This window comes from Mauremys reevesii, linkage group 5, assembly GCF_016161935.1.
Source record: "Mauremys reevesii isolate NIE-2019 linkage group 5, ASM1616193v1, whole genome shotgun sequence".
In the NCBI taxonomy this organism is placed as follows: Eukaryota; Metazoa; Chordata; order Testudines; family Geoemydidae; genus Mauremys; species Mauremys reevesii.
The window spans coordinates 118294983-118314158 of NC_052627.1; the positions used below are offsets into that span (position 1 = coordinate 118294983).

General features: G+C 40.8%; 1 protein-coding gene across 1 annotated transcript in view; it reads right to left on the reverse strand.

Moving 5' to 3' along the window:
- The window catches only part of DOK7 (docking protein 7), a 91087-nt gene that overhangs the window by 36208 nt on the left and 35703 nt on the right, over positions 1–19176 (reverse strand). Inside the window, exons 6-7 of the mRNA XM_039542670.1 lie at positions 14867–14974; positions 11949–12823 (exon numbers count right to left, since the gene is read on the reverse strand). Coding sequence (XP_039398604.1) covers positions 11949–12823; positions 14867–14974 — 983 coding nt within the window. The remainder of the gene's footprint in view (positions 1–11948; positions 12824–14866; positions 14975–19176) is intronic.

Here is a 19176-nt window from a genome sequence, read left to right on the forward strand (position 1 = left end):
TGTGGCTTGAAACAGCGAATCACGCCTTGGTCGAGAGTTTGGAGGATGGAGGTGGTATTTGGGGGGAGAAAGACGACTTCAACGTCGTTATGCACAAACTGGAGTGCCTCAGGGTGGCCAGGAGCATTGTCTATGATCAGCAACACTTTAAAGTCAAGTACTTTCTCTTTGAGGTACCGCTTGACCTCCGGAATGAAACACTTGTGGAACCAATCCAGAAATAATACTATCGTCACCCAAGCCTTTTTATTTGATTGCCAGAACACAGGCAGGAGATTTTTGTTCTTGCCTTTTAGGGCACGGAGATTTGCAGCCCTGTAGAGCAAGCCCAGCTTTATTAAATACCCAGCCGCATTGCCACAAAACAACACAGTCACACTGTCTTTAGCTGCTTTGAAGCCAGGGGCTTGTCTTTCTGATTTTGAAATGTAAGTGAGGTTGGGCATTTTTTTCCAGAAGAGCCCAGTCTCGTCAGCATTAAAAACTTGTTGCAGAAGACAGCCCTTTTCTTCTATGATTATCTTTAATTGTTCGGGGTAGGCTTTTGCTGCCTCTTCATCAGCAGATGCATCTTCACCAGTAGTCTGCACATTTTTGAGGTTGAAGCGGTTCCTAAAACTGTTAAGCCAACCTTGGCTGGCTTTGAATTCCTTCTCATCAGAAGGCTGTCCCTCTTCGGCGGGAGGTTTGAACAGCACGTAGAGGCTAAGAGCCTTTTCTCGCAATGTGTTGCCATCGATAGGCACACGTTTACAGTTCATGTCTTCTAACCATAAGTTTAATGCTTTTGAGTCTTCACTAAAGTCTTATCATGCACCTGGCTCATCATCTTAGCAGTTATTGAGCACTTTATGCCACGACTTGATGAATTTCTCTCTCTCGAATCTTGATAGCACAGATGCTAGATTTGTTGCAGCCATATTTACGCGCCACATTGGAGACGGACATACCGTCTCTCAATAAGTCCAACATAGCCAGTTTTTCCTCCAGCGTTGGAAAAAATTACTGTTTCTTCGGTTGAGCACCAGATGAAGTAGTTGGCTTGCATTTAGGAGCCATGTTGTACAAAAAATACGTATCTTTAAAACACTAGAATCACACTCAGCACGGCAAGATGCTCACACTATGAGAGGCACACAGGAACTGAGACCAACTGAGGGATCAGCAGATTCACATCTCCCATCTCACGCTCACTCCAGGGCATACACTCATTGCACGCGTATAGTTGAATTCACCACAATACCAGGCCTAGTTGGAGGCCAAATTGATCCCCAGAGTGAGTTAGAGCAGCTGAAAGACTCCTTCAACTTGCACCAGCTTATGATGGTGACCAATGAGCCATGAGACTGGCCAGAGCACAGTGAGTTCCTGTCATATCCCTTTCTATCTACAACATGCTCGCATACCATGAGGGAGTGGGGTGCGGCAGGTGGGACTGGAACAGAAATCAGCTATGCTGACTTTACAACAGGAAAGAATTCCCTCAGGATAGGGGAATCCTCAACTCCTCATTTAAAGCAGCTTTCAGGTACTTTTGTGCTGCCATGGGCCAGACCCAGAAGGCCTAGCTCCTGGCCTTTGAAGTAGCTCATATGCAAATTATCTCACAATAAAGAAAATCCAGCAATGAATAGATTATTGGTTTGTAAGGGGACTGGCTAACCAGTGGAAATACCCTGCTAAGGCTCCTCAGCAGATTTTTGAATAGCTATAGAAGCTCCACAAGTTTAACTGCTCTTAAGAATCTCACCATGGGCCAAACCCTGGAATCTTGACTCAGCTCTTTCTCTGGCAAAACTGCTGTTGTCTTCAGAGTTTGCCTGAGAGAGGAATGAGTGAAGGGCTAGCATTTGTATAGTACTTTACACAGTCAACGTGCTATACAAACATCATCTATTTAATCCTGCCAGTAGTTCCAGGAAGGAGGTAAATATTATCATGCCTGTATTACCAGATGGGCAAACTGAGGCACTGTTGACTTCCCTAAGGCCACAGAAGAAGAGCGTGGTAGAGCCAGGCTTAGAACTCAGGATTTCCTAAGTCTAGTCCCATCCTCAAACCACTAGGTCATTTCTCTCTCACACTTCCTGTGTTTTCTTTCTAGAATACGGAGGGAACAGCCTCCATGTTGTCCAAGTTTACCATCATAATTTGCTGCGCAAGATGTGCCTGAAAAGTGAGGATGGCTAGTTTTATGGCATTGTATTGAAGAAAGTTCATGTCCTTGTATCTCTCCTAATCACACTATGCTCTGCACTGACCTCTGCAAGGAGCGAACGGCCAAGCTGTTGAAATTTGTTGCTATTACTCTTGATGGGAGAAGGTAGAAGTAGCAGTGGATTGAGTCCTTACTCGCTCTGCTGTGTAGCGTCTGAAGAATCACTTGAAGCTTTTCCCAAGATGCCTTCCATACAGTTCCAGTATTCCAATGGGAACATTTGTAGCAATGTGTAGAATGGTCCAAGAACCATTTTTTGCAGAAAAAAACTTTAATCATGTCAATTTTAGAGCCTGCATGGAAGATGCCTATTGAATTTCCATCCACACTAGAATGACTTACTGATGGTTTTCTGAACCTGCCCTCGTCCTATTCTGAACATATAACTCCTAGATGTATTTTCTGAGTTGATATCAACTTGCTCTTTGTAAAGTTGATGACAAAACCGCACTTCTATAATGTATCTACTGCCCACTCTGTAGCTATGTCTGTCAATTTCTTGAGAGCTAGCTCTGAAAAGCATATAGTCCATGTAAGGGTATAGGTGTGCTCCTGGGTTATTAGACTTCCTAGATCAGCATAGTTGAAGTCATCATTGCAAACTTGTCCATATTGTCAACTGCAATTGATTATATGGAAAAGGTTTTTGGTAAAAGACTCTAGCTCCATTCAGTATTCATTTTCTAACACCTCCAAGGCCCATCTATCCATAGTGGATTATTGCCAAGCCTCCACACATTTCATGCATATCCTATCGTGTTGTCATTTACAGAGTCCTTTTCTGACTCATGCAGTTACTTTGGCAATGTTGGCTAATAAATAGTAATTCTTACATGTCTTCTTTTAATCACAAGATCTTAAAACACTTTGCAAATATGGCTTAAATGAGCTTCACAAGAGCCTTGTGAGGTAGATGAACATTATACCCATTTTGCAGATGGGCAAACCAAGGAAAAGATCGGTTTTTAAATTACTTGTTTATGGCCACAGAGCAAGTCAAAGGTACATCTGGATAAGGAACTAAGGAATCCTAATCCCAGCCCTCTGCTTTAATAACTAGGACACAATGCATGCCCCTGGGTTCTGCCAGAATTTGTCATCCCCAGAACAGCCCATATTCCACAGTATATCCTTCTCATAAGAGAAGTCTCTTCTATTATCTTTTCTTTGATTGAACGGGTAAAAGGAATACTTTCTTCTGCCATGTGGTGCTGGAGTGGTGATTCTTCTTTCTGCATCTTAAAAGAAGGAAGGTATAGGATGCTGTTCTTTTTGGCGGATTCCATCACTACTTTGTAGTGTTCCAACTGATAATTCTTCTAGTGAGGAATGTGTTTGATTCAGAAGAAAAATGCTTTCTTTTCCTTCTTCCTGTCTTAGCCATATTCCCAGTATTCTGATTGCATTCTTTACCATCAATTCAGAAGACAACCATTTTTCCTGATTCTCATTGTCAGATTCCTCCTCTGTCTCCTCTAAAACAGCTAATTTTCTCTCTCCAGAGAAGCTCTTACTCCCAGATGAGAAAGAGGAGAGAAGTCAGCTCTTGTAATTTTTGCTCTTATATATCGTATATTGTTCAGCTTCTTTTTCTTTCGCGAGTACAAGTAGTTTTTCTCATTTACTCATTCTGACTGGGTATACTGGATCCAAACTATCAGTATCTTGATCAGCTCACCGACAGACAAACGATTTGTCAAAAGTGTCTGCTTAGGCCATGGAGATAAATAATGCTGAGCTGCCCACCCAGCACTCTATATTTTTTTTAGGGCCTGATCCTATGAGGTGCAGAGTACCTATAGTTCTTATTTATAATAACCAGTTTGGATTAAGATCCCTACTCTGATGAAAAGTGGGATGGGGTCTTTCATGACAGATGGTCAATTTATCTAATTTACATCTCATCTGAAAGGTACAATAAACAGGCTCTAGTTGTGCCGCTGGTGGTGATCAAATCTGGAACCTTCAGCACTTAATGCATGAGCCTCTACTCTCAAATTGAAGAAGTAAGCCCACTAGCTGAAAGTAGCAGCAGACACAAAAAACTTCTTATATACACCAGCCATTAGAGTGAAACAAAAATCCTACCCCCTTCCCCCCCACACACACAATGTGGGTTAAAATAGCACCTCCAGTAGCATGGTTGTAGTACTGACTCAGGGAAGTGCCATCCATTTATGTCACCAACATAATTTCCTACAGCATCTGTGCGTTCTTTGAATGTCTCCCATCCGAGCTGGGACCCTTTTAGTAGGGCTCCAAAACAGTGTCTCAGTCTCCCTGTGCTTTTCTAGAGAAACCTTTGGTGAACAATTAAAACTGCAGGTGCTCCACATCTCTCAAAGACTACAGGGAACCTCACCAAAACAACTAGCAACTCATGTGGAAGCTGGGCCTCATCTTGCTTGTTGGGGAATTGGGAGTCACGCATTATAGTATTCGCTGGGAAGACCTCCAAGCAGCAATAATAAGGTGCTGTAGGAAATTATGCTAATGATACAAGTAGAAGGCTCTCTTTCTCTTTGAGTCAGAAATAAACCAATTGAGCTAGGGAACCCTGTATCCCTGGAGGTACTGTCTGTGGGATGAGATATAAAAAGGTCATCATCATTTGCTAGTAAGTATCCTGTGGCACTTTTTATAAGAGAAAGGATGTGAACCCTGGGGTCAGGGCCAAATTCCAGCTCTGATTATTGCATTCTGCCCACCTATTTTATAGAACATCTCCCTAACAGCTTCATTTGGGAAAGTATTCTTCCCTTCCTGGCTTAGACAGGTATTCTGCTGTTGTGTGCTGTTTTCAGTTGATGTAAACTGCTTCAGAAGTGGCTGTATTTGAGCGGTGAGTGAAGTGATCCTCAGATCCTCTGTTTCAGGGGGATGTCATGAGGTAATTATTTAAGGTGCCTTGAGTTCATGCAAAGGATAATTGCTATTTTCACTGTCTCTGTAGAAGCTTTGTCGCCTAAGGCTACGAACACACTACCACTTATGTCAGTATAAGTTATGTCGCTCAGGGATATGAATCAGCTACACCCCTGAGCAATGTAAGTTACACCGACCTAAGTGCCAGTGTGGACTGCGTTATGTCGGTGGGAGAGCTTCTCCTGCTGACATAGCTACTGCTGCTTGCAGGGCCTGGAATAGGTAAGTTGACAGAAGAGCTCTCTCCCATCAGCTTAGAGCATCTGCACTAGGAGCACTACAGTGGTGCAGCTGCAAGCTCTGTCATGTAGCCATAAAAATAAACTGATGCAGGTGAAATGCCATGTTGTGATACCCTTGCTCATCTTCCACCATGAGTAGCCACATTTAAGGCAATGGGATGCAAAGTACTACTAAGTGTAAGTAAAGGTATCACAGTCTGGCCCTAACTAAGAGAACCAAATGAGATGTAATTGAAGAGAATACTATTAATAGAAATTGATAGAAATAGAAAGCCTGAAAACTGTTCTGATTTACGACAAATGCCAATGGCATCAAAGACCATTTTCATAGTGAGAGTCAGTCAAATGTAATGGATCCCCAGACATACCTCTTCTTTGCGCAATTAAATATTATTTATTGTTAGGCTGTTATTTATTTGTATCTGACTGTGACAGTGTCTCCTTTTATAACAGTGTTACAACATGTTGGACAATAATCAGTGGGTTGATTTTTTTATTTAGAACTTTTGGCTTTGTCTGTATTATCAGGTATTTTAAAGCATTTGGGCTTGAAGGCTTCTTCACTGCACCTCTGTGAAAGAAATGATATCTAGTCAAGTTTGGCCAATGCATTAAAGTGTTCCTAATAGAAAAAGAAACTACATAAGACAAAACCCAGTTTATTATGGGCCTTGTTCGCTCCCATTGAAGTCAATGACAAATCTGTCATTGATTTCAGTGGTGCAGCATCAGCACCTATTTATCAATGAAAAATGAGCGCAGATAAGTGAGAATACTCAGGAACTGCCTACAGCTCTGATCAAGGAAGAAGAACTGTTAGTGAGAAGAGGAAGGTGCAGAGCTTTAAAAATTGAACAGCCTTTCCTGGCAATTTAGAACTGCCCTGGAGTTTTAAAGGTAAAAAAAGTATAATATTTTTGTTGAGGTTCAATGGATATGTTCAAAGATGGAAAAAAGGATTATAAAAAGTGTTGTCTAACGGTTAGACCCGGGAACTGGGAGACAAAGCAGCTTTGCTGCTGTCTCGCTGATCTGATCTAGTCATGTCCTCTCTGTGTCTGTTTCAGTATCTTTAAAATGGGTTAATTAATTTTCTAAAGCACTTAAAATCGTCAAATGAAAAAAAAAAGTATAGAAATGCAAAACATCCATAGCAGTATTAATCATCAGGTGATTATCATATAGAACTAACTCTCCGAATTTTTAAGCCTCAGAACACGCTAACTTACATGCAAGGGACAGCAAGACTTTTTTTTAATAGAGATTTTCTAGTAGAGGCTGATTGAAAAGCAAAACAATCTTTTTAGAACAAAATTTACATATTGTCATTTAGAAGAAAATATGTATATGTGCTGATAAGACTTAAAAGTATCATATTTGTTATGTGAGCTGAGTTACACAAACCTCTGAACCAACAGGATTTAAATATTGATAAGTGTCTTTGCCAATGATATGTCGTCCTATGTTGTCCTTTATATCTGGAAATCAGAAATGAGCAGAGACATTATAAGGCAAAAATGAGTAGTTTTGTCTTATGTGAGATGGGAGTGTGATGACACTAATACACAAATGGATGTGTATACTAATACTGTACATTATAAACAGGCTTGGAAGGATTAGATTGATCAGCAAACACCGATTTCACCGTAAACACACAAAATGATTAAAAATATTTCCATTGATAATAATCAAAATTTACAGATAGGCAAAGTAAGAAAAATGTTGCTTGAGAACTTATTCGAGTTTAATTTAAGGATATTTACTGTATATATTTTGACATGTGATGTTGACAATTTGTGTTTTGAAGGTTATAAAGGTTTAACTTTCTCAGTCTACTGTCATTAAATAATTATCTGATCCCCCCCATTATTTCCCACAACTCTGAAAATTTACATAAATATTGAAAAAACGCTTAAAATTTTACGCAACTATAAAAATAAAAATGCTTTAAAATATTCAATATTATTTTAAAATCTAAATTATTTTTAAAAAATCTAGTTTTGCCAGCCCAATTATAACGCACCTCTATGATTTCTTTAGCATCTTTATTATTATTATTATTAATGAAAACTTCAGTGTTAAAACAAAAAAACTGAAAAACTTCCCTTTACAGACGTGACAATGAAATTGTCTGTGGCCATCCCATTGCACAAGGTTACATCCTACAGATGTTCTTCTTTCAGACCCATTTTATATGAGTTTATCCCCAATGACATAGTATTCAGGAGGCCTAGGTTCAAGCCTCTCCTCTATCACAAGCTTCCTGTGTGACACTGGGCAAGTTATTTAGGGCTAGATCCACCAAGGGACTTGGGCATTGCAATATCAAACGTTAGGTGCCTGATGCTCAGTGAAATCCTCAACTAGGCACCCAGGTTCCCTTTACAGTCCATGGACAGAGTCAGATTCCTCAGAATGAGATTCACAACAGCCAGCAAGCTGAGCAAGGTAGCAACCTAAGCTAGCCAGTAGGAAATGCCAAGGAGAGGAGTGGGTAGGCACTTAAGTCCAGGCCTGAAGGAGGTGTCTCACTCTGCTCAGTCACAGCCTGTGAACCCACCCCTGGAGTTAAGGGTCTAAGTCAGGCCAGTTCTTTCTCACAAAAAACCAGAGATACCCACCCACTGTTATAACCAATAGCCCACCAGATAGGGGCACGCACCTAGGGGTAGAAGATGTGCTTTCAAATTCCTGCTCTGCCTGATTTGAACCAGTGACTTAAAACTGGGTCTCCTATATCCCAGGTGAGTACCCCAACCACCGGGCTAGAAAGTCAGACTCTCCCTTTTGCACTCTGGCCCAATGAATATTTAACTATTTACAAATTTCGAACAGGAGAGATTGAGTGCGCCCCACCCCAGAATACCCCAAAGCCTGGGACTTGGATATTGCAACATCGACGTGCCATTTGTGAATCTAGCCCTTTGTGCCGCAGCTTCCCACCTGTAAAACAGGATAACACTGATTTCCCCGCCTCACAGGGGTGTTGTGGAGAAGGTTGTGAGGCATTCAGATACTATGGTAATGGGAGCTATACAAGTACCTTAGATGGATGAATTCAGTAGAGTCATTCCTGATTTGTACCATTGTAAGTGAATTGGGGCCCTCATCTCCACAGAGGTAGTGATATTTCCAGATGATCAAGCAATCAAACTGGCTGAATATATGCTGGTGTTTCATAACAGACCCACAGAAAAACAATTATTTTTATGCTGACTGCGTCACACCAAGTTAACTAGCAAAACCTTAGTCTAATCCTATACTCTTCACATGCAAAAAAAACTCCCATTGAAATCAATGAGAGTTTGGGGTACGCCAGGAATATAGGATCAGGGCCAGCATTTCCACAGGTAGACACATTTCTTGCTACCCTCACTGATGTTGGTACACCACAAGGAAGTCAATAAAAACAGCCATATGCATTTCATATCCATTCAAAATGCAAGAGGATGACAGTTGGGGCAGGGAAAACAGTATCTGCCAGATGGAAAAGGACAAAATCAGTTGGAAAAGACAGTTTATTTCCAGGCTTCTATGAAATTTTACAAACAATGGAGGAGTTTAAAAAACCAACACCACCACCCTATAAAAATCTTGATATTATCTCCTAAACTATGGCATCAAATGAAGTTACAGAAAAAAAAATATGTACAGTGAAGTGCTATTCCCCATTCTAATAGTGACTAGGTAGTCGGAAATGGAATGAACACGGTCCAGTAATAAATCTACAAACCTTAATAAAAACAATCCAAGATTCTGAGCATAAATATGCCCTATGTATATACTATACAAGGATCTCAGCTAAAATATTTATCTGCATAACTGAAAATACCTATATGAAAATACAATGGTAAAGGCACACTCAATTCAGTTTATAACGAAGGGAATCTTGTGCACAGTGGGCCAACGTACCACAGAATACAAAAGCACATTTACTTCCCAATCTTAAACCTCAGCTGCTAACATATTTCTAGTTCCTTTATGTACAATAGATTTTCTCAGTGGTTATATTCTTCACCTTGAGTGAAACAGGAAAGCGTTACTGCCATATTTTCTGTCTGAGTCTGGAAGATCCCCAGTTTACATGCCAAATCTTGATGTCCTGCATTCTGGTCATCATCCTTCCGATCACTAGTGGAGTGGATGACCTTTTTCAATGCTGCTCCTTAACTAGCTACTGGAGTCACTCTTGATCAGAAAAGGCAAATATTACGTTCCACATCCAGCATTCTCCATCCTCTACCCCAGACCCATTTCAGTCCCTTGATACACACCTCTCCTCCACAGGTGTCTACACCTCTGCACCACAACCCCAAATCCTGCCTCCCTCACTGGTTCTGTTGCCAGAGGACATCGCACATCTGTGCTTGCTTCAGTCTTGACATTTTTACTCCCTTCTTTCTTGGTGAAATTACCACTGAAATAAACTTTTGCCTGAGTAAGGACTATACGATTTGCAAAGTTCACTAACAAGGATGAACATGAAAAACTGCTGCTGTACTTCAATATTGTTATGGACTGTACTGTTCTCTCCATCTCATTTACTTAGACTACATATCAGGAATTTAAAAGCATCAACATAATTTAATTAACAGTTTATCTGAAATTGCAAAAGCACGCAAAACATTGGCCCAATAAAGATTTTCTGAACATCTTCAAATAGATGTGGAGAACTGATGTCAAGTAATCCATGATTCAATTCAGCTTGCTCCTAGTGGTATCCCAAATGTATCCTATTCACAGCATGTAGAATAGGAATTATTTTATTACAGAATAGGGATTGGTGCCTTTATCATATTACGTGTAAAGAAGACATGGACAGGGACCATTAGTCATTTCTAAAATAATTGATCTTGCTATAATGGTTTGATTACTTTTAACAAAAACACAATTGTTATTTGTATAATTCAATAAGGCATATTTTCAGAGTTCTTTAAAATGGGCAGGGAAGACAAGCAAAAGTATTTATCCTGTACTAAAATGAGTTCAAGTGGGAGCAGCCTCTCTCATGTCACTGTTTATTTTCTAGATTACTGTCCATTCTGCATAAGACCTTTTTCAACATTTCCCTACAGTTATAATGGCTGAAAGTACAGTGGCACCACAGTTTTCCTCCTATATGGTGTCTGGTCTAATGCATTTAAAATCAATAGTCCAATCAGGGAGCGGACTGGAAAAGGGGGAAGGAGTGACTTCAGTCCTCTACAGTTTTGAAGATATACAGTGCCAATACCATCCTCTAGTACCCAGAGACTTAAAAACAGACTGCACTACAAGCACATGAAGCACTGCAGGACAAGAAAAGGCCAATAGCCCCAACAAGCTCATTAATGTCTTCTGAATTTGAAAATCTATTCTCTCCAGTGAGTTATGTAACTCCCACATACTCATTTAAAATTATACACTTAAATTACCTTATTTAACAACTGTTTCTCTAAGTGAGATAATTTTGCCTGAATTCCCAGTTTATACATCATTTCCTAATTTTTTACATTCTCTCTCTCTCTCTTTCCCAGGTTTTCTATGCCTCACCAACACGAACACAGCTTTATCTTGTTCCAGTTTAGCAACCGCAATAAAAACACCACAAAAAGTCTTCTCAAAATCCAGTAAAAAGAAATATTTTCTTCACAAATGCATTAATAGTGTGTGGAACTCATTGCCACAAGATATTATTGAGGCCAAGAATTTAATAGGATTCAAAAAGGGATTAAACATTTATATGGATAACAAGAATATCCAGAATCATAATAGTAAATATTTTAAAATAAACAAAAGTGTAGGAAAGTATGCAAACCCTCATGCTTCAGTTCTTAAGTCAGCGTCTAACTCCTGATGGCTAGGAAGAACTTTCCCTGAGGGTTGGCTCTCCCATAACCAGCTGCTGCAGGGTTTCTTGCACCTTCTCTGAAGCATCTGACACTGGCCACTCTCAGTGACATGATACAGGACTCGATGGACCACTAGTCTGTTCCAGTATAGTAGCTCTTATGTTCTCCTTCACCAGAAGCTTCACCATTTTCTGAAGTTCAGTCAGAAGCTCCACCATTCTGGCTTCCCCATGCACATGAGGTGCTCACATACTACAGTCAAACTATCTATCTAACTATCTGACTATCTGTCAAAATAAATATGCATCTTTAAAAAATGGCTATCCTAGAGTATCATCCAACCTTTTCAGCCTCCCTTCACTCTACTCAAGAAATACCAACAGCAAGACATCCTCATTTGTACTAAATTAATTATCACGGGACAAATTCAACCCTCCGATGTGCCTGTGACATTTCTACTGAAGTCAATGCGAGTCTGGTCCATTGAAAGATAATGCTTGATAGGCTACATGTTTCAATGTTTTCCTGTTCCAGACATGGTTTTTAAGGAGGGGAGAGGTTGCCATCTATTAAACCTTTCAACATACCCATAAAACAGCACAAATTTCATTATCCTAAAAAGAAATAGGCTGCAATTCACAATTATTCTTACATCCTTAAGTCATTTAAATTAATGGTGTTAAATAAGGTACTTAAGTCTTTGTTAGCATCTGCTCAGTATTAGGTATTTACCTTTAGTCCACCACAGATTGGACAAGCTGAAAAGAGAGCTCTTGTCATCCCAGGGTGGGGGCTATATATTTCACAGGGGTCAGCTGGGACTCCACTAGGTGGTGCCAACTCACTACTTTTGGAGTCTAACACCTGTCCTTGTGGTTTTACATCTGACCACCTTGAAACAAAATCCACATATGTCTCATCACTTGAGTCTTTGGTGCCTTCTGGGAGTAACGATGCATGCCTCCCCCTGTCTTGGCTCTGCTCAGGTGCCATCCGTGTTTCCGAGTGTGGTACCAGCACCTTAGGGTCACTAAAGCCTTGAGGTGCTGGGTCCTGGTCCTTTGGTTGGGTGGAATCCGCACTCTTGTGTTGTACATCTATAGCAGCTGCCTGTAATAAACTCCTGGGTGTGTCATAAATATGTCTGACAGGGCTAGGAACCTGATATTCTGACCCCAAGCTCCTCTGGGGTTCACTATGCAGGCAAGTACATAAATTCTGATCTGAAGGAAGGTTCAATGGCAGGCTAAGCAATGACCCAAACTCATCACCGTGGCAAATATCCAGACTCCCAGCATAGGAAGAGAAACTTCCAGAGTAAGAAGAGTGACTACCAGTAGCTATCCCACTGTCAGAAGAACTCTGACGACCTATTTCCTGTAGCTGTCTAGACCGAAGAGGCTTAGGAGGTGGTTTGGTGGTGCCATGTGCCCCTTCTGCAAGTGCTTTTTCTTCCCCAAAATGAATGCCCTTTGCAGCTGCCAGTCCATGACTCTCTTGAGAAGTGCTGGCCGAAGACTGTTCAGGCCAAATTGTTAACCTACTCCCAACACTAGCGTCCGAATGGCTGGTATCTGAAGATGAACTTGACAGGCTTCTATCATCTCCTGGAATAAAAGAAACTAGATCAACCTATGTTCAAAATATAATTAAACTAAAAGCAAAGAAAGGACAAATAAGCAGAAAGGACCGTGGAATTATATTTGTCTTAGGGGAGGGCTGTTTCTGCTATATTAACAGAATGCACATTACAATCTGTACCCCTGGAAAAAATATTAAAAAACAACTTGGTACCCTTAGTGTAAATTTACTGTATCTCTGAAAATATATCACATTCTATGCTAAAATTGAAGATTATGTGCCTGAATCTCCTCTCTGCTGTAGATCAGGAATAGCTGAACTGAAGCCAATGACATAACACTGGGGTAAAATATATGTCAGCATATATTCTACCCCAGTGTTATTTCATTGGCTTCAGTTCAGCTATTCCTAATCTACACCAGAGAGGAGAAGCAGGCCAAATTACCTCAAAATATCTGAGGATGTTCCAAAATATAAACTTTTAATTCTAAATTGCCACAAGCTGTATATTAGATTTCAACATTTGTATTTGATTTGAAGCTGTTGAATGAGTTTCTGTTTCATAGAAATCCCTGAAAAGGCTGGCTTGATGCTTTTTAATCTCTTACCAATAAATTTTAATTGAACAATTGCAAAGTCAACTTTTAAAAAGGCATCAGACATAAAAATCAATTGTTCAGCTCAAGATTATCTTTTAGCTGATAGACCCGAAACTAAATTCTACAACGTTCCAAAGACAAACATAACTGTACATCACATGAGCGGATGAAAATGTAACTGATATGGCTATGATGATAGTTTTGTATCCATTATATATACACATATCCCATGGTACATTTATGCATGGATTGAAAAACGATTTTTCCCCACTAGTAGCTGTAGCAAGAGTATTTGCACAGAGGGTCATATATACCTGAAGCACTCACTAGAAGTGGAAAACTAAGAAAGGGCTATGAATTGTCATGGTAAGGACAGCCAGGCATTTTCATCCCAATTAAAGGTATTGGTATGGAAAGTGATTTTCTGCCTTCTTACGTAAGAATGGAACTTAATGGGTAGACAATGCGTCATTTTGTTAGTATTAATTTTAGACTTAGTGGAACACATTTTCGGCTGGTGTAAATAGGTATACCTCTGCTGAAGTCAATGGTGCTGTGTGTATTTGCATCACTCAATGATCTGGGCATGAGTCAAATTCTATTCTCAGTTACAATGGTAACTTCATTGGACTCTGTGGTGTCACTCTGGATTTGCACGGATGCAAAGGAAATCAAAATATAGCCCCCTAAATCTAACCTTTTTCCCCCCGCTACGTTCATTCACTCTTGACCGTTGTTTTTCATGTGCCTTGGCTCCAGATGGGAAGATCTAGCTTTATTATCAGAAGATATATAATAAGTAAAAATCAGAACAATAAATCCAGAGTATCGTACAAGAAATACACCCGGAATGAGTGAATCTATTTACAAAGGAGATTTTTACTGAGCATAAATAAAGTTATAATGGTTATTGGCTTTTAAAAATATTTGAAAGTAAATGTATATTTAGAAGCACCAAATTATGCACTAAGCACCAAATTATGCCTCCACATGGAAAATGTCTTTTAGATCGACATGCATACACGCTGCCAAAGACAGAGAAAGGAAGGGTTTAATGTCAAAGGATTCTGTTCCTCACCTTGCCACAGACTTGCTGTGTGACTTATGCAAGTCACTTCATGCCACAGGCCTTAATTCAGCAAGGTATTTAATCACGTATGTGACTTCAATGGGACTGCTCACTTCAATGGGACTACTCACATGCTTAAAGCTATGCACATGCGTAAGTACCTGGGGCTCTGGAGCCTGATCCAAAACCCACTGAAGACAACAGAATAGTCCCACTGACTTCAGTGGACTTTGGATCATGCCCTTACAGCAGTGGGACCTAAGAGAGTGACTTTGTCCAATACATTTGGAAGGCTCAATATTTTAAAATGCTGAGGTTTTCTTATTTCGGAAGCCTCAAGAAAAAGACCCCTGAAATAAAATCCAGACTTGTATCATAGCTTGATCATAGGCATTTCTTACCTCCACTGCCCTGGCGACTTGAATGGGATAGTAGGCTCAGGCGCTTTTCTAACTGCAAAGCTTCATGGGCCACTCTCTCCTCCATGTAGGCTGGGTTTGCACTTGGGTCTTTAAGAAAGGAACAAATGGGTAAGTTTCTGAAAAAGGCAGTGAAAGTACTGAGAGAAAAACAACAAATGTTATACTGCATCTTCTACTATAGGGCGTTAGCAAGCCTTGTCATGTGTTTGCATAGTCTGCCTTCCTAAGTAACATCTCATTGGCAAACTTTTTATCTTGTTATTTCCCCTCTCCAAAAGGTGATAGGATAGGGGACAAGCGACCTTTAGGCCTGACCTGGAGAGGTGCTGAGCAATCAGCGGGGGTTCTGTGTGCCCAGCACCTTTCAGGATCAAACCTAAAGTCAGCTAAAGTAGTAACTATGGGACTGATCCTGAAAGGTACTGCACTGGAATCAAGGGCAGCTGAGTGTCCAGATGAGACCCTAGATCTGGGGGATTAAGACAAGAGTATGTGACCTTTAAAATTAAGGGTGAAATCCTGGCCTCACTGAAGTCAATGGGAGTTTTGCCATTAACTTCAGTGGGGGCTGGGTTTTCACTCTGAGAGTTTCTGGTGTGGATTTATAAACTAATTCAAAGATGGTAATATTTTTGCTACCATACAAGTTAGAATCATAGAAATAAGAGGCTGGAAGGGACTTCAAGAGGTCATCCCGGCCAGCTATTTAAAAGGATACCCAGCGTAAGTGGGTGGTTGTTTTTTTTTAAAAAACCTTGTAAAAATTAGACATAGAAAAGGTCAATTAGACCTTACCTGTACAGGACTATTGCTTATAGGACATTTTCTACTGGTTTAGCCAGTCTAGCTCAATGAAAAATCACAATGAAAGAGGATCCCACTATCTCCAGGGGGAGGGGGAACGAGGAGAAGGCATCGAACACTTCACAAACTTGAGCGTACACTTCCTCAGAAAACATGCCATTCTTCTCTGTATCACTTCATTTTCCAGCCACGCAGATGTTGGCAGCAATCATTATTATATTCTTGAGACTAATTTGACAAGATTACTGTAAACATCTTAAAAATGTATGGCATGTTTAACAGCTGCAGTGTATATGGTCTGCTAACTCATTCTCATTGAAGTTTCAGTTGGCCTCATAATTACAGAGGAAAGGAAGCAAATGTGAGCTACAATAGAGATTCGTTTTGGCACAGCTGCAGTTACCACATTCCTGCTCACACTGATAGTCACAGCATCTGTAACAAACATATATGGAATCATTTAACAAGAGAGGAAAGATAAAGAGAGAAATAAATTGCTGTTGATGGGCTGGTTGAGATGAAGAACAACTTCTAACTGTGGAAACCAAGATTTCCATGTTCTTACATTGTGTTTCTCCATTCTCAGAGACTTGGGCTTGGTTCACTCCTACGGTGCAGATGCATCAATGGAGACATTCACCACCACAGGCCAGCTATTGCTGGCCACCCTCGGAGACAGTAGGCTTAGCGATTCAGCCAAGGTTGTATAGGACCCACCCAGCCAAGGACATCCAGGAGATCATAGAGTCATAGGACTGGAAGGGATCTCGGGAGATCGTCTAGACCAGTCCCCTGCATTCATGGCAGGATCAAGTATTATCTTCTAGACCATCCCTGACAGGTGTTTGTTTAACCTGTTCTTAAAAATCTCCAGTGATGGAGATACCACAACATCCCTGGAAAATTTATTCCAGTGCTTAACCACCATGACAGCAATTTTTTCCTAATGTCTAACCTAAACCACCCTTGTTGCAATTTAAGTCCATTGCTTCTTGGCCTATCCTCAGAGGTTAAGAAGAACAATTTTTATCCCCGCTCCTTGTAACAACCTTTTATGTACTTGAATGAGCTCAATCAAAATATCTCACAGATCCCTTGCCCTGACCCTCACCACTGACTTTCTGGGCTGCATCAGCTGGCTCTAAGCCCTTTAGTGGAGATGAGGTTACAGGCATGGTGCACTCTTTAGCTTTCCTCCCCATCTAGGTGGGCTTTTCATTGCTGCAGATCTGTAGCCTGGTTTCCACTGACAGAATGAATCAGGTATACTGTGTATTAAATATAGATACTTATATTGAACATTAAAGCTGTTCTGCAAGGGGCAGGGCTTAAAGTGTTCTCAAAGAAATGTTGGGTCTGTCAATGACCATGACTGGAACAAAGTCAGTGTCACTCCCACTTCACAACCCCAGGCCATCCTGAGGCACATTGACTTTATAATCCTCTTTGCTAGTAACATGTCTCAGATGCATCACCAAAGACTTTTTTTTTTTGGAGGCTGGGTCTGTGACCCCACCCTCATACCCCTGCAACCCAACCCATTTTAAGCATTGATTAGGACCAAATCCTGCAAATCCTTAATTAAGCAAAACTCCAGTTGTGTACAGTGGGAATCTTTCCAGTGTAAATTGCAAGATTTTGCCATTAGTCCTCATGGCTCAACTCAGACACACCTAAACAAGGAGTTGGCGCCTTGTATACCAGGTTGCAAATTGCTGCTTGTATCTGTCCATGACCTGAGGGTGCAGAGCTGTTAGCTGTAACGCCCCCTCCATTTTAGCTGTAGTTTCTTCTGCAGTCTCTATTCAAGTGCTCTCACATCCAAAAGGGGATCTAGTTCAGCAGAGATAAGTTTTACAAAGCACTTCAAGTGCAAGGCTGGTATAGTGAGTGAGTGAACAAAACCAGACTGAATCTATATGAAAGAGTTGATTAAGATGGGCTAGGAGGAAACGTGGGTTAAAGTGTATTAGCTTCTGATCTCCGGAGAATTGTTTTTCTTTTTAAAATACGGGTTTAGGTCACAAGTAAAAACGGGTTGGTGGTGTCATCCTACATCCCATTTGTGCACAATACAAAACCACTAAACAATGTGTAATAACTTGCCATGACGGGCAGTCTCTGCTCCAGAGAATCCAGGACAGCGATAGCATGACCGGTATGGACATAGCTGTCTGAGGAAGTTTTTACAACATCTTCCCACACAACATCTTATTGGATGTTCCAGCCAGAGCTCTAGCCAAAGAATTATTTCATGAACACTAGCGCTCTCCCTTGCTCTCCCCCACTCCCCCAACCCACCCCCAGGTTTTTCATACACCTGAGTCCATAGTATCAAAGCACTTAGATTCATGCAAACGTTCAAATTAAAAAATAGACTTCATCATTTCCAGACAGAAATGGATCCCCTTGTGTGAAGAAAGCCGCGCATCAGCTGCTGAAATCTTTCCATGGCCCTACTTTCCTGGTCAATTAGCAGGGGGTTATGTGAAGGTTGAATTGACCGAGATACCTATGATGGAGGGATTTTATTTTTACCATGAGCGTTGGTGGGTATTCATTAGAACCAGCTGAGCAGTCCACTGTGGGATATTTTGAATACTTTCATACTGTGACATTTTATTCCCAAGAGCATGGGATGAGCACTATGTAGAACCATAGAAATGTAGGATTGCCAGGGACCTCGAGAGGTCATCTAATCCAGCTCCCTGCACTGAGGCGGGACCAAATAAACCTAGACCATCCTTGAGAGGTGTTTGTCCAACCTGGTCTTAAAAACCTCCAATGATGGGGATTTCACAAACTCCCATACTCTCCACTCCATTATCCAAGTTGTTAATGAAAATATTGAGGAGTACTGGACCCAGGACTGACTCCTGCTGGACGCCACCAGATATGAGAACCATTGATAACTACTCTTTGAGTATGACCTTTCAACCAGATGTGCACCCACTTTATAGTAATTTTATTTAGACCACATTTCCCTAGTTTGCTTAGGAGACTGTCATGAGGCACTGTGTCAAAAGCCTTAGAAAAATCAGTTATTTTAAAATTAGTCATTTATTTTGATCCATAAAACGTGAATCGGTAACTTTTTGAGATGCCCTTGCATTACAGGTGCCATAAAAATGTATTACTGTGTTATGTTACATTGTTTTACAAAAATCAGTCCAGGATGGAGCAGCAGCCTTAATCTCTGCACTTCCTTCCTTTGCATGTGTAAGTCAGATCCTTGCTGTTACAAGTCCAGGGTGATCCTTACACCTGCTCCAGCCCCTTTACACCATGTAAAAAGGGAGAGAGCAGTGTAAATGGACCCTAAAAAGCTCCATGTCTGATTGAAGGAGGATTCCCTCAGCACAGGCACTGTGGAAGACAGTCATAAAGCTAACATCATCACTCATGAACCCTGACACAGTAAGTGTACCAAGGGCATGCTGAAATGGGGCCATAACACTGCAGACATTCCAGTTATAGGGCAGCCT